The sequence below is a fragment of the Ceratotherium simum genome, chromosome 36, assembly GCF_057802395.1.
Source record: "Ceratotherium simum simum isolate JZ-2026a chromosome 36, ASM5780239v1, whole genome shotgun sequence".
In the NCBI taxonomy this organism is placed as follows: domain Eukaryota; kingdom Metazoa; phylum Chordata; class Mammalia; order Perissodactyla; family Rhinocerotidae; genus Ceratotherium; species Ceratotherium simum.
This window is the reverse complement of record NC_141935.1, coordinates 18,595,339-18,609,098: the sequence shown is the minus strand read 5'-3', so window position 1 is coordinate 18,609,098 and position 13,760 is coordinate 18,595,339. Positions and strand designations below refer to the sequence as shown.

General features: G+C 38.4%; 1 protein-coding gene across 2 annotated transcripts in view; it reads left to right on the top strand.

The window, feature by feature from the left end:
- The window catches only part of EPRS1 (glutamyl-prolyl-tRNA synthetase 1), a 73,000-nt gene that overhangs the window by 41,161 nt on the left and 18,079 nt on the right, over positions 1-13,760 (top strand). For both annotated transcript variants that reach the window (XM_087424364.1, XM_087424363.1), the window contains 2 exons: positions 3,768-4,001; positions 5,337-5,599. In XM_087424364.1, the coding sequence (XP_087280490.1) occupies positions 3,768-4,001; positions 5,337-5,599 (497 nt within the window). The remainder of the gene's footprint in view (positions 1-3,767; positions 4,002-5,336; positions 5,600-13,760) is intronic.

Sequence of the window (13,760 nt, the reverse complement as noted above, 5' to 3'; positions counted from 1 at the left end):
TCTGCAGGTGCAGCATTTTAATTCAGAGCACCTTGTATTTTATGCCCCTGGTAATTTGTCTTAAATATTTTATCTTTGCTCTTTTGTATTTTATGCCAGTGCTTTTAGTTTTAAAACCCAAATCACAGTTTATCAGGAAAAGAAACATATTGTTATACCCCTTTGTCCAGAAAACAGGCTGTTCTAGAAAACCACCTCCCTTCACCCCTACCCCAAATAGCCTTAAGAATTCTCAGGCCAAAAAAATGAAGGTTGTGGCAGGAGGGGGCGGGGCGGGGCGGGGGGCAGGGGGAGTCAGAAGAAACAAACTCATCCTTTCTCTTGATGGTTTTTGAGCTTCCTGTTTGGAATTTGTGTACAGTGGGTTCCTGCTGTATCTGTTTTTATGGAACTTAATGCAAACTTGCTTTAAATAAAATAAATAGAATGAATGAAATCCGTCCATCTTGTGAGACAAGACATTTCACAAGACTTACTTCAGCTGAGGGCTCTTCTAGGTAAATCTGAGGAATTTGTATTGATCGATTTGTGTCAGAGAAAAGTAGCAGACACATTGTGATTTAGGTAAGTGAACCGGAGAGCCCAATTGAGAAGCAGCTGAGCAGGTGTTCTAACCCAGACTGACTCCAGAATCTGGGCTCTGTACTGTGTTTTACTGGCTCCTGGATCATGGTGCAGTGATTGGGCTGTTTCTGCAGGGTTAGGCATTTAAGCTAAACACAGATTTCTAATCAGTTGACTTAAAAAAAATGCCTTTCTTTAAAAATCTGTGAACTTTTAGTTCACTGAATCTCCTAGCAGGCTTTTATATCATAGAGACTTAAGCACTCGCCCTCCCCCACTTGGAAGAATTCCCTCTTGTGATTACCATTCGCCTCTCACCAAGTGAGAACCTCTGCTGTGGGGCATCATCACCACTGCTGTGTGTGGGTGTAGTTCTCTCAGATGTGCTAGTAAGGAGCAAAGGTGGGTGACCATTAATAGAGTTGAAAGAAATAGATAAACTTTGAAAAAAGTTTTTTTTTTTTTTTTTAAAAAAACAGCTTTTTTCACTGAAAATTGAAGTGCTCAGGCCATTTTGCAAGGTTGTATTCTTATAACTTTAAATTGGTAAAGTTCTAGGTTTTTCTTTTTGTTCCCTTCTTTTCTCTTGGAGGAGAAATGCCATCTACTGGCTGCTGCAGAAATAGTTGAGTACTTTTCATCTAAATGTAACCAGGTGAATTCTCTTTGCTTTTCTCCATTCTCAATCATATTTTGAGGATCATTTTTACTTCCTCAAATTTCCATCTTAAACCTTTACTGAAGTCTCTTTTGTAGGCTGTTCAGCCTTTCTCATTCATCTGCAGTAACAATTATTTATTGAAAACTTTTCGTGTTTGTATTGGCATATGTTAGATAGGTTTAAATCAGTCTTTGTCATTAAGAGCTTAAAATCTGTTAGCAAGTCCTTTATAAGCTTCTCCTGTTATATAATCTTGTACCGGGTAGTACCATCTGATTTCTCTTTGTAAATGCCTTTTAATCCAGACAACTAGAATGTTACAAGAGATTATTTTTTCCTTATCTTAAGAGACATATTCAAGTAAGAATCAAAGATCTCTTTTGAGAAAGCAGTGTTCACGACATGTTAGTAGGATTAAAATGAACATTTAGATCATCATCTCATGCCTTCTCTAATGCTGTGCAGACTCTAGTGGTCAAGATCGCAGGCTCTAGAATAAACCCTAGATTCAAATCCTAGCTCTACCACGTATTGTGTAACTTTGACTAAGGTACTTAATCTTTCTGAGCTTTACTTCTATAAAATGTGGATAAGGTTTGTTTTGAGAGTTAAATAAGATGACCCATGTAAAAGCACTTAGCATAGTGTCTGGCACACTATGTCTGGCCATAAAATGATAGTGATTATTTTTCGTATTGATAATTCTAATTCTCTCAGGAATCTTTGGTACCTTCTAAATCATCAGAGAAGACTGCATAGTGAGTAGTATAATTTCACTCTATTGTGAAAAATAATCTGAGTAGATTACTTAGTTATCTAGAATATTCCATTTCCCAGTTGGAGGGATATAGGTATATGTAATTTTACTCTGTTTTTAGAAGGTCTCATTCAATAATGAAGTAGTTTGCCCATCTTCATTTTCTCCTTTATAATGTTTCTAGTTGTAATCTTGCCAAGGAAGGGTTTTTTTCTGTGTGAAACATGTGCGCCATCTGACTTTAAACTTTAGTGAATACCTACTTAGAGTATAAAATGGAACTTCTTTCAAATAGGCCTCTTTTTGTAGAAATAGTTGCAGGAAAGTCCCGTAACTTCTTTTCCATTTTCTTCTTTTGGCTGCTAGAAGTTTCTTTTTTTCTTGATTCTTGTGTGTCTGATTAACTATGTCTCTTTTGTGAGTACTAGGTAGTTTTTGGTGTGAAAATGCTTTTTTTTTTTTTTTTTTTAAAGATTTTATTTATTTATTTTTCCCCCCAAAGCCCCAGTAGATAGTTGTATGTCATAGCTGCACATCCTTCTAGTTGCTGTATGTGGAACTCGGCCTCAGGATGGACAGAGAAGTGGTGCCTTGGTGCATGCCCGGGATCCGAACCCCGGGCCACCAGCATCGGAGCGCGCACACTTAACCACCAAGCCACGGGGCCGGCCCTGAAAATGCTTTTAATTCTAAAGACAGAATATAAATATGAGACAGATCAGGATTATAAATCAGACAACCTACCTGCTTCTTTTTGTGTGATTTCTCCTCTTACCTTTACTTCCTTTGTGTGGTGCCTGGTAGGACAGACTCTAAGTCACTAGGCAACAGAACACTGTATCATAAAGTATCTGGACAAGGAGATGTGATTTGCTGTCTCATAGATGCAAGTTCTTTGAAGGTATACTAATGTTTCCTGCAGTCCTTTGATACCATTTCAGTATTCTTCCTGGCTTCCTAACTGTCTGGAGCACTGTTAGTTATAATGTAGCAGGAAAAATTAGATAGGGAATTTGGAGGCACTTTTTCTCTCTGTTTTGATTGATGCCTTGGCTTCCCAGGGGTATGTTGGTCTGTGGTTGGATAGTACTGCCATTCAGGTACAGCGTCCAGCTTAGCTCCTTGCCTGCATTGCTGTCCTTGTCTGCTAGTCACAAGTGTCTCAATTGGGTTGGTTATTTTGTTTTTCATTATGATTATGTTGAAGTATCAGAGGATGCGGTATGTAGGTAAATGTCTAATTAAAACCTCAGCATACCTTCTCATTTGTAAAAGAGTGATGTAACTGTTCTTTAGTTGGGCCCAAGCTGGGTTTTTTCAATGCTGTATTTAGTGTCTGTTTTGTAGGCTGAAGGAAATAAGGTTTGTTTAGGCAAAACTGTGGAGCTGATCTTTATTCTGATTTTGTAAATTCTGACTACACTATTTACAGACATCGAGCTTGGACACTGACATTTTGCTTGGATGTTCTGTTATTTGTCTGTTTACATATGTAAAGTGGAAAGTTACAGTGTTATCTGCAAAGTTAGTGTTATATGCATATGTATGTTTATGTTTATTTTTATGACTTGTATATAGGAGAGTGCATATGATTTATATTTTTAACTTTTCTTTAGCTTTGATCTTATTTTAGGCTGATGACTTCACTCCTTTATGCTTGGGTTTCTCCATGATGAACTTATTTACAGGAATACTGTGGTGGTAATTAATGATTTTTAAATGACATTGAAATTTTCAGAAATTTCAGAAGATATTAAATATTTCTTTTTTTCTCTTTTATCTCAGGCTGAAGTAAATGAAGCTGTAGAAAGCTTACTCTCCCTGAAAGCTCAGTATAAAGAAAAAACTGGGAAGGACTACATACCTGGTCAGCCCCCACTATCTCAAAGTTCAGATTCAAGTCCATCCAGAAGCTCTGAGCCTAGCGGTCCAGAAACACCGGAAGCCAAAGTACTTTTCGACAAAGTAGCTTCTCAAGGAGAAGTAGTTAGAAAACTTAAAGCTGAAAAAGCATCTAAGGTTAGTTGGTATTTTGTTTGTGTGCTTCTGTTTTATACATTACAGGCTGTGTTCTTTGCCTGGAACACTTTCTATTTTTTTGTGAGGAAGATCAGCCCTGAGCTAACATCCATGCTAATCCTCCTCTTTTTGCTGAGGAAGAGCAGCTCTGAGCTAACATCTATTGCCAATCCTCCTCCTCCCCACCCCCCCAAATCCCCAGTAGATAGTTGTATGTCATAGTTGCACATTCCAGTTGCTGTATGTGGGACGCAGCCTCAGCATGGCCGGAGAAGCGGTGCGTCGGTGTGTGCCCGGGATCCGAACCCGGGCCGCCAGTAGCGGAGCGCGCGCACTTAACCGCTAAGCCACGGGGCCGGCCCTGGAACACTTTCTACTCCAACAGATTTCATTTCTCAACTCTCTGATCTTGCCGTTTAGAGAAACCTTTGTTGGTCTTTTCTCCCCACAACTAGATATGAGTGTGAACGTTCTCATACAACACTGCCCGTCTCTGACATAATAGACACACTTTGTTTTAATTGTTTGTTAAATTGTTTCTCTGCAGTCAGTAAGATCCTTGAGTAATAGGGACCTAGACCCTAACTGGGCCTGCTCATTGTAGACCATTAGTGCACACTCTTTGTTTGATTCAGTCTGCTAAAGCTCTGTCCTTCTCAGATGGCCTGTTTTATTTTGGGCTCTGGTGTAGTTTGTGCTAATTGCATTATTTTTGTAGGAGTAGGATTTTTTGGTAAAGATTCATATGAGTGGAAAACAATAAGGCATCATAAGTTTTGAAGTTTAACCATAATATAGAAACTTAATTACTGTCATCTTTATAATTGTGAAATGTTCAACTTACGTAATTATTGGCTCTTAAATTGCAGTAGAATACATGTTGTATATTAGTACTTTTTAGTAGAACTTTCTGTGATGATGGAAATGTTCTATAACAATTCTGTCCAATACAGTCGTCACTAGCCACATATGGCTATTGAGCACTTGAAATGTGGCTTTTGTGACTGAGGAACTGAATTTTTAATTTTATTTACTTTAATTTAAATCTAAATAGCCACACGTGGCTAGTGACTGCTGTTTAGACAGTGCAATAATGGACTGTACTGTTTTCCATTCACTCTTTTGCACAATTCTGTCCCTGTTTATCATATTCTTTTATTTATTTTAGCAGTTAATATATTTAACATTCTCTAGCCCTACCCTGTACCCCTCTGCCTTTAATTATGTTTTCAAATCTGCTTGTAAAGCTTTGGACACTGTATTTGTTTAAGTGTGCTTAGATGGTTATTGGAATTAAATCCTATCTTTTCTTTTTCGTCTTTTGTTAAACTAAAGGATCAAGTGGATACAGCTGTGCAAGAACTCCTCCAGCTGAAGGCTCAGTACAAGTCTCTGACAGGAGTAGAGTACAAGCCTGTCTCTATCACTGGGGCTGAGGACAGAGATAAGAGGAAGAAAGAAAAAGAAAATAAATCCGAAAAACAGAATAAGCCTCAGAAACAAAATGATGGCCCCAAAAAAGACCTCTTTAAAAACCAAGGAAGTGGGCTGTCATCAAGTGGACCAGGAGAAGGGCAAGGGCCTAAGAAACAGACCAGGTAATAAAACGTGGAAACTTCATCTGAAGTGAAGCAGAGTTTTGAATGAATTCAATTCCTAAATTACTTTTCTAAAAAACGAGTTTTGGTTATTTTGACTGTGACGTTGAGTTGGAGAATGCTAAAGCTATAATATCAGCAGATAGCTTTTTTTTTTTTTCCCACAATTTTTTTTTTTTTTTTATTGATGTTTTAATGGTTTCTAACATTGTGAAATTTTGGGTTGTACATTTTTGTTTGTCCATCACCACATATATGACTCCCTTCACCCCTTGTGCCCACCCCCCACTGCCCTGGTAACCACAGTCCAGTTTTCTCTGTCCATGTGTTGGTTTATATTCCACATATGAGTGAGATCATGCAGTGTTTGTCTTTCTCTTTCTGGCTTATTTCACTTAACATAATACGCTCCAGGCCCATCCATGTTGTTGCAAATGGGACGATTTTGTCTTTTTTTATGGCTGAGTAGTATTCCATTGTATATATATGCCACATTTTCTTAATCCAATCGTCAGTCGAGGGACACTTAGGTTGCTTCCACTTCTTGGCTATGGTGAATAATGCTGCAATGAACATAGGGTGCATAAGCCTCTTTGGATTGTTGATTTCAGGTTCGTTGGATAGATTCCCAGTAGTGGGATGGCTGGATCATAGGGAATCTCTATTTTTAATTCTTTGAGGAATCTCCATACCATTTTCCATAGAGGCTGCACCAATTTGCATTCCCACCAGCTGTGTATGAGGGTTCCTGTTTCTCCACATCCTCTCCAACATTTGTTGTTTTTTGTCTTGGTGATTATAGCCATTCTAACGGGCGTCAGGTGGTATCTTAGTGTTGTTTTGATTTGCATTTCCCTGATGGTTAGTGATGTTGAGCATCTTTTCATGTGCCTATTGGCCATCTGTATATCTTCCTTGGAGAAGTGTCTGTTCATTTCCTCTGCCCATTTTTTGATCGGGTTGTTTGTTTTTTTGTTGTTCAATTGTGTGAGTTCTTTATATATTATGGAGATCAACCCCTTGTCAGATGTATGTTTTGCAAATATTCTCTCCCAGCTGGTTGGTTGTTTGTTCATCTTGATTCTGGTTTCATTTGTCTTATAAAAGCTCTTTAGTCTGATAAAGTCCCACTTGTTTATTTTTTCTTTAGTTTCCTTAGTCTGGGTAGGCATGTCATCCGAAAAGATTCCTTTAAAACCAATGTCAAATAGTGTGTTGCCTATATTTTCTTCTATGAGTTTTATAGTTTCAGGTCTCACCTTCAGGTCTTTGATCCATTTTGAGTTAATTTTTGTGAATGGCGATAGCACATGGTCCACTTTCATTCTTTTGCATGTGGCTGTCCAGTTTTCCCAACACCATTTATTGAAGAGACTTTCCTTTCTCCATTGCATGTTCTTAGCACCTTTGTCGAAAATTAGCTGTCCGTATATGTGTGGTTTTATTTCTGGGCTTTCAATTCTGTTCCATTGATCTGTGTGTCTGTTTTTGTACCAGTACCATGCTGTTTTGATTACTATTGCTTTGTAGTATGTTTTGAAGTCAGGAATTGTGATGCCTCCTGCTTTGTTCTTTTTCTTTAGGATTTCTTTAGCTATTCGGGGTCTTTTGTTGCCCCATATAAATTTTAGTATTCTTTTTTCTATTTCTGTGAAGAATGTCATTGGGATTCTGATTGGGATTGCATTGAATCTGTAGATTGCTTTAGGTAATATAGACTTTTTAACTATGTTTATTCTTCCAATCCACGTGCATGGGATATCTTTCCATTTCTTTATGTCATTGTGGATCTCCCTCAATAATGTCTTGTAGTTCTCATTGTATAGGTCCTTCACCTCCTTGGTAAGATTTATTCCTAGGTATTTTATTCTTTTTGATGCAATTGTAAATGGTATTATCTTTTTGAGCTCTCTTTCTGTTAGTTCATTATTAGCATATAGAAATGCAACTGATTTTTGTAGATTGATTTTGTACCCTGCAACTTTGCTGTAGTTGTTGATTGTTTCTAACAGTTTTCCAACAGATTCTTTAGGGTTTTCTATATATACAATCATGTCATCTGCAAATAGTGAGAGTTTTACTTCTTCGTTACCTATTTGGATTCCTTTTATTCCTTTTTCTTGCCTAATTGCTCTGGCCAAAACCTCCAGTACTATGTTGAACAGGAGTGGTGAGAGTGGGCAGCCCTGCCTCGTTCCTGTTCTCAGAGGAATGGCTTTCAGTCTTTCCCCGTTGAGTATGATGTTAGCTGTGGGTTTGTCATATATGGCCTTTATTATGTTGAGGTACTTTCCTTCTATTCCCATTTTATTGAGAGTTTTTATCATAAATGGATGTTGTATCTTGTCAAATGCCTTCTCTGCGTCTATTGAGACGATCATGTGGTTTTTATTCTTTGTTTTGTTGATGTGATGTATCACGTTGATTGATTTGCGGATGTTGAACCATCCCTGCGTCTCTGGTATAAATCCCACTTGATCATGGTGTATGATCTTTTTAATATATTGTTGTATTCGGTTTGCCAATATTTTGTTGAGTGTTTTTGCATCAATGTTCATCAGCGATATTGGCCTGTAATTTTCTTTCTTTGTATTGTCTTTGTCTGGTTTTGGTATCAGGGTGATGTTGGCCTCATAGAATGATTCAGGAAGTGTTCCATCTTCCTCTATTTTTTGGAATAGTTTGAGGAGGATGGGTATTAAATCTTCTTTGAATGTTTGGTAAAATTCACTGGAGAAGCCATCTGGTCCTGGACTTTTATTTTTTGGGAGGTTTTTGATTACTATTTCAATCTCTTTACTTGTTATTGGTCTATTCAGATTCTCCATTTCTTCTTGGTTCAATTTTGGGAGGTTGTATAAGTCTAAGAATTTATCCATTTCTTCTAGATTGTCCAATTTGTTGGCATATAATTTCTCATAGTATTCTCTTATAATCCTCTGTATTTCCATGGTATCCGTTGTAATTTCTCCTCTTTCATTTCTAATTTTATTTACTTGAGCCTTTTCTCTTTTTTTCTTAGTAAGCCTGGCTAAGGGTTTGTCTATTTTGTTTATCTTCTCGAAGAACCAACTCTTTGTTTCATTAATCCTTTCTACTCTTTTTTGGTCTCAATATCATTTATTTCTGCTCTGATTTTTATTATTTCTCTCCTTCTGCTGGCTTTGGGCTTTGTTTGTTCTTCTTTTTCTAGTTCTGTTAGGTGTAATTTAAGGTTGCCTATTAGGGCTTTTTCTTGTTTGTTAAGGTGGGCTTGTATCGCTGTGAGTTTCCCTCTCAGGACCGCTTTTGCTGCATCCCATATGGTTTGATATGGCATATTATCATTTTCGTTTGTTTCCGGATAGTTTTTGATTTCTCCTTTAATTTCATCAATGATCCATTGGTTGTTCAGTAGCATGTTGTTTAATCTCCACATTTTTGTCACTTTCCCAGTTTTTTTTTCCTGGTTCATTTCCAGTTTCATAGCCTTATGGTCTGAAAAGATGCTTGTTATGATTTCAATCTTCTTAAATTTATTGAGGCTTGCTTTGTTTCCCAACATATGGTCTATCCTAGAGAATGTTCCATGCGCGCTTGAGAAGAATGTGTAGTCAGCTGTTTTTGGGTGGAGTGCTCTGTATATGTCTACTAGGTCCATCTCGTCCAGTTTTTCATTTAAGTCTAATATTTCTTTTTTTTTTTTTTTTAAAGATTTTATTTATTCAGTTTTCCCCCCCCAAAGCCCCAGTAGATAGTTGTATGTCATAGGTTCACATCCTTCTAGTTGCTGTACGTGGGACTCGGCCTCACGTTGGACGGAGAAGTGGTGCCTCGGGGCGCTCCCGGGATCCGAACCCGGACCGCCAGCATCAGAGCGCGCACACTTAACCGCTAAGCCACGGAGCCGGCCCTAAGTCTAATATTTCTTTATCAACTTTTTGTCTGGATGATCTATCCATTGCTGTAAGTGGGGTGTTAAGATCCCCTACTATTATTGTGTTGTTGTTGATTTCTCCTTTTAGGTTTGTTAATAGTTGTTTTATGCACATTGGTGCTCCTATGTTGGGTGCATATATATTTATAAGTGATATGTCTTCTTGATGGAGTGTCCCTTTTATCATTATATATTTCCCTTCTTTGTCTTTCTTAACCTGTTTTATCTTGAAGTCTACTTTGTCTGATATGAGTATGGCAACACCTGCTTTCTTTTGTTTGCCATTAGCTTGGAGTATTGTCTTCCATCCTTTCACTCTGAGCCTGTGCTTGTCTTTAGTGCTAAGATGTGTTTCCTGAAGGCAGCATATTGTTGGGTCTTGCTTTTTAATCCATCCTGCCACTCTGTATCTTTTGATTGGAGAGTTCAATCCATTTACATTTAGGGTAATTATTGATATATGAGGGCTTAATGTTGCTGTTTTGTCACTTATTTTCTGGTTCTTTTGCATTTCCTTTGTTTCTTGTCCCATTTGTTTTGGACTGCCAATTCAGTTTGGTTGTTCTGTCTTATGATTCTTCTAGTTTTCTCTTTGTTTATCATATGTGGTTTTGCTTTGATTATTTGTTCAGTGGTTACCTTGAGGTTTGGGCAAAAAATCATGTGTATGAGATAGTCCATTATCTGATGGCCTCCTATTTCCTTATACTAAGTCAATTCAGTCACTTTCCTCTTCCCCTTCTAAGTTGCTCTTGTTATACCTTATTCTATCTTGTGTTGTGGCTGTGTGTTTACAGTGATGAGGTTAAATTTATGTGAATTTCTTCCTTTGATCTTTGAGTTTAGTATTTAAGTGGTTGCTAACCTATTCCAGTAAAGATCTACTATTTCTCTGATTTTGTCTACCTACTTTTCTCCTTACTCCAAGCTTTGTGTTCCCTTTCTCTTCTTTTTTTCAGGCCTGAGGGCCTTCTTGAGTATTTCTTGTAGTGGGGGTCTCGTGGCCATGAACTCCCTTAGCTTTTGTTTATCTGGGAGAGTTACTATTTCTCCATCATATTTGAAGGATATTTTTGCTGGATAGAGTATTCTTGGCTGAAAGTTTTTGTCTTTTAGTATTTTGAATATATCATTCCAGTCTCTTCTAGCCTGAAAAGTTTCTGTTGAGAAATCCGCTGAGAGCCTGATGGGAGTTCCTTTTGTACGTTATTTTTTGTTTTTGTCTAGCTGCCCTTAATATGGTTTCTTTGTCGTTGACCCTGGCTAGCCTTTCCACTAGGTGTCGTGGTGAAGGCCTTTGTCTGTTAATATATATAGGTGTCCTGTTGGCTTCGCTTACTGGTATTTCCTGGTCCTTCTCCAGATTTGGGAAATTTTCAGCTATTATTTCCTTGAACAGGCTCTCTGTTCCTCTTTCCCTCTCCTCTCCCTCAGGAATACCTATAATTCTTATGTTACATTTTCTAATAGAGTCAGATATTTCTCGGAGTCTTTCTTCATTTCTTTTTAGTCTTAGTTCTCTCTCTTCTTCCATCTGGAGTATATCTGTATTCCTATCCTCTAAAGTACTAATTCTTTCCTCCATATTGTCAGCTCTGTTCTTTAAAGATTCCAGATTCTCCTTTATCTCCTCCATTGTGTTCTTCATCTCCATCAGCACTGATTGGTTTTTCTTTATGATTTCAATCTCTTTTGTGAAGAAACTCCTAATCTCATTGAATTGTTTGTCTGTGTTGTCTTGTATTTCGTTGAGTGTTTTTATGATAGCTATTTTGAAATCTCTGTCATTTAGTTTATGGATTTCTGTGTCTTCGGGGTTGATTTCTGGGTGCTTGTCATTTTGTTTCTGGTCTGGTGATTTCATATATTTTTGCATTGTGGTTCCTGTGTTGGTTTTGATTTTCCTCATCCTGGAAGTCTCTGGTTGCAATTTCCACCTGCCGCCACTGTCTGGTGGTAAAGGGCTGTGTAGTCTAAGGCCCCTGTGCTCTGCCCCAGTTTTTCTGCTGCGATCCGCAGTTTTTTTTTTTTTTTTTTCCCCGCTGCGATCCACAGGTCCAGTCCAGTTTGTTCAGATCTGCCTCGGATCGCTAGGTCTGGTCGAGCTGCAGACTCCGGGTTGCGGGGAGAGGGGAGCTCTCTCTTTTGCCCTCTGGGTCTCTGATGTGGGAGGCTTCTCGTTTGCCCCTCTTTATCCGCTCTCTGGGGTGCTCAGATGTTGATGGTAGCCCTGTGGCTCCTCTGAGTCCTCTGTGCGGGAGTTTCCCACTGGCTGAGAGAGCCAGAAGAGCTACAGTTTTCCCGCCGAGGGCCGCCCCTCCCCCCTCTCTGGGAGCCGCGGACCGGGATCGCTGATCTGATGGGGAGGGAGCGGAGTTCTCCTTACCTCTCCCCACTTCCTCCGGGGGCCCAGCACATTCCGCTCTCAGATGTGCGGCAGTGTGGATCCCTCCGCTCTAGCTTTTCACTGTCTGGGATTCCGTTGTTGGTCTGTGGCTGTTGCTTTTGTTGTATCTTGTGGGGGAAGAATTCACGGGAAAGCTCACTCCGCCATGATGCTGACGTCACTCAGCAGATAGCTTTTAATTAATTAAAATTGGTAACATTCATGTGCTTGGTTCAAGAATCTCAGAATATAGAAAGTTCAGTGAAGTCTCCCTCCTACGCTTGTTTTCCATCTTCCCAGTTCCCTCTGCTGCCATAATGAATTGGTAGCCACTGTTAGTAGTTCCTTCTGTATCCGTTGAGAGATTTTCATTTGATTACACAAGTAAATATAAATATGTATAAATGTTCCTTTTTTTCCTCCTTTTTAACATAATTGGTAGCCTAACTATATACATTGTTTTGCACCTTAAACAGATTTTTCTAATGAAAATTTTTTGTGGGGACTAAATGAGAACTTCATTCTCAATAAGAGTTTAAAATTGGTAGTTTAAATGTAAAACAAAGCTGGTCTAAAGACAAAACAGTGGAATAGATGGTGTTTCAAGATCTTCTAATCTGTATGAATAATGTCATTTGTTGTCGATAATCCCCATCCCAAAATTAGAGTGAACTTTGTGCTAGGTTCCTTTAATGGCTTAATAAGAAGAAAAACTTATTAGCAACTACTATTTTGAGATACTTTGGTTTTAGATTTGTTTAGCTGAATTTCAAATTCTACCTATCATCACTTACCTCATACGCAGGATGTCTTTTTTTTGTGTGTGTGTGTGAGGAAGATTGGCCCTGAGCTAAATCTGTTGCCAATCTTCCTCTTTTTGTTTGAGGAAGATTGGCCCTGAGCTAACGTCTGTGCCAGTCTTCCTCTATTTTGTGTATGGGATGCCGCCACAGCATGGGTTGATGAGCGGTGCATAGGTCTGTGCCCAGGATCCTAACCACTGTACCCTGGGCCACCAAAACAGAGCTTGTGAACTTAGCCACTACGCCATAGGCCCGGCCCCCATAATGTCTCCTTAAACAAGAAAATACAACAGTTTTTTTTTTTCTTGTCTATTGACTGGGTGATGAGCCTTATAGAATAGTGGAGGAGAGAATAGAACTTCTCACCTTTGACCTTCTGACTGCGTGTGAGAGGGCCAGGTTTCATCTAGGCCTTTTGTTGAGATGTGTCAAAGTGAAACACGGAGAATGCAAATGCAAGTTCATTAAGGTTTTAAGCTAACAAAGCCTTGTTTTTGAACTCAAAAAAGATATACCTTTTATAAAACATAGCTAATGGGTAGATTTTCCTATGTGGATCATAAGATCACAGTTCCTTGGATAGTTGTTGGTGTTTCAAGAAAAGGATTATTGCCTGGAATAGTTTTTTATTACAGATCTAAATTATTTTGGAAGAATTTACCTCTGCAACTTTTATTTATTGCAGTGAGAAGAACTTGTAGAATATGTAAGGATATATATACCTATATATACACACATGTATACATGTATAGTCATTGTTATTACTTTTTACATGTTACTTTTAGTGAAACACTGATCTTACTACCTTTAATTTTGCCTGGGTTGAGGTCAGCAAAAGATACTTCTTTTTTAGTGAGAAAATAGTATGTGAATAGGCTCTGTATTACAAACACATGACCTTGTAAGGAACTTTGTAAAAGAGATGCCTGCATTAAAATCATAGCTTTTGTTAGGGTTGGCTTTCCTAGTTTTTTTGTGGACATTCTCTCACCATCTTTTAAGAGATGACTGAACTTTTTCTAGGTTAAAAACATTATCTTGGGAATGAATATACAA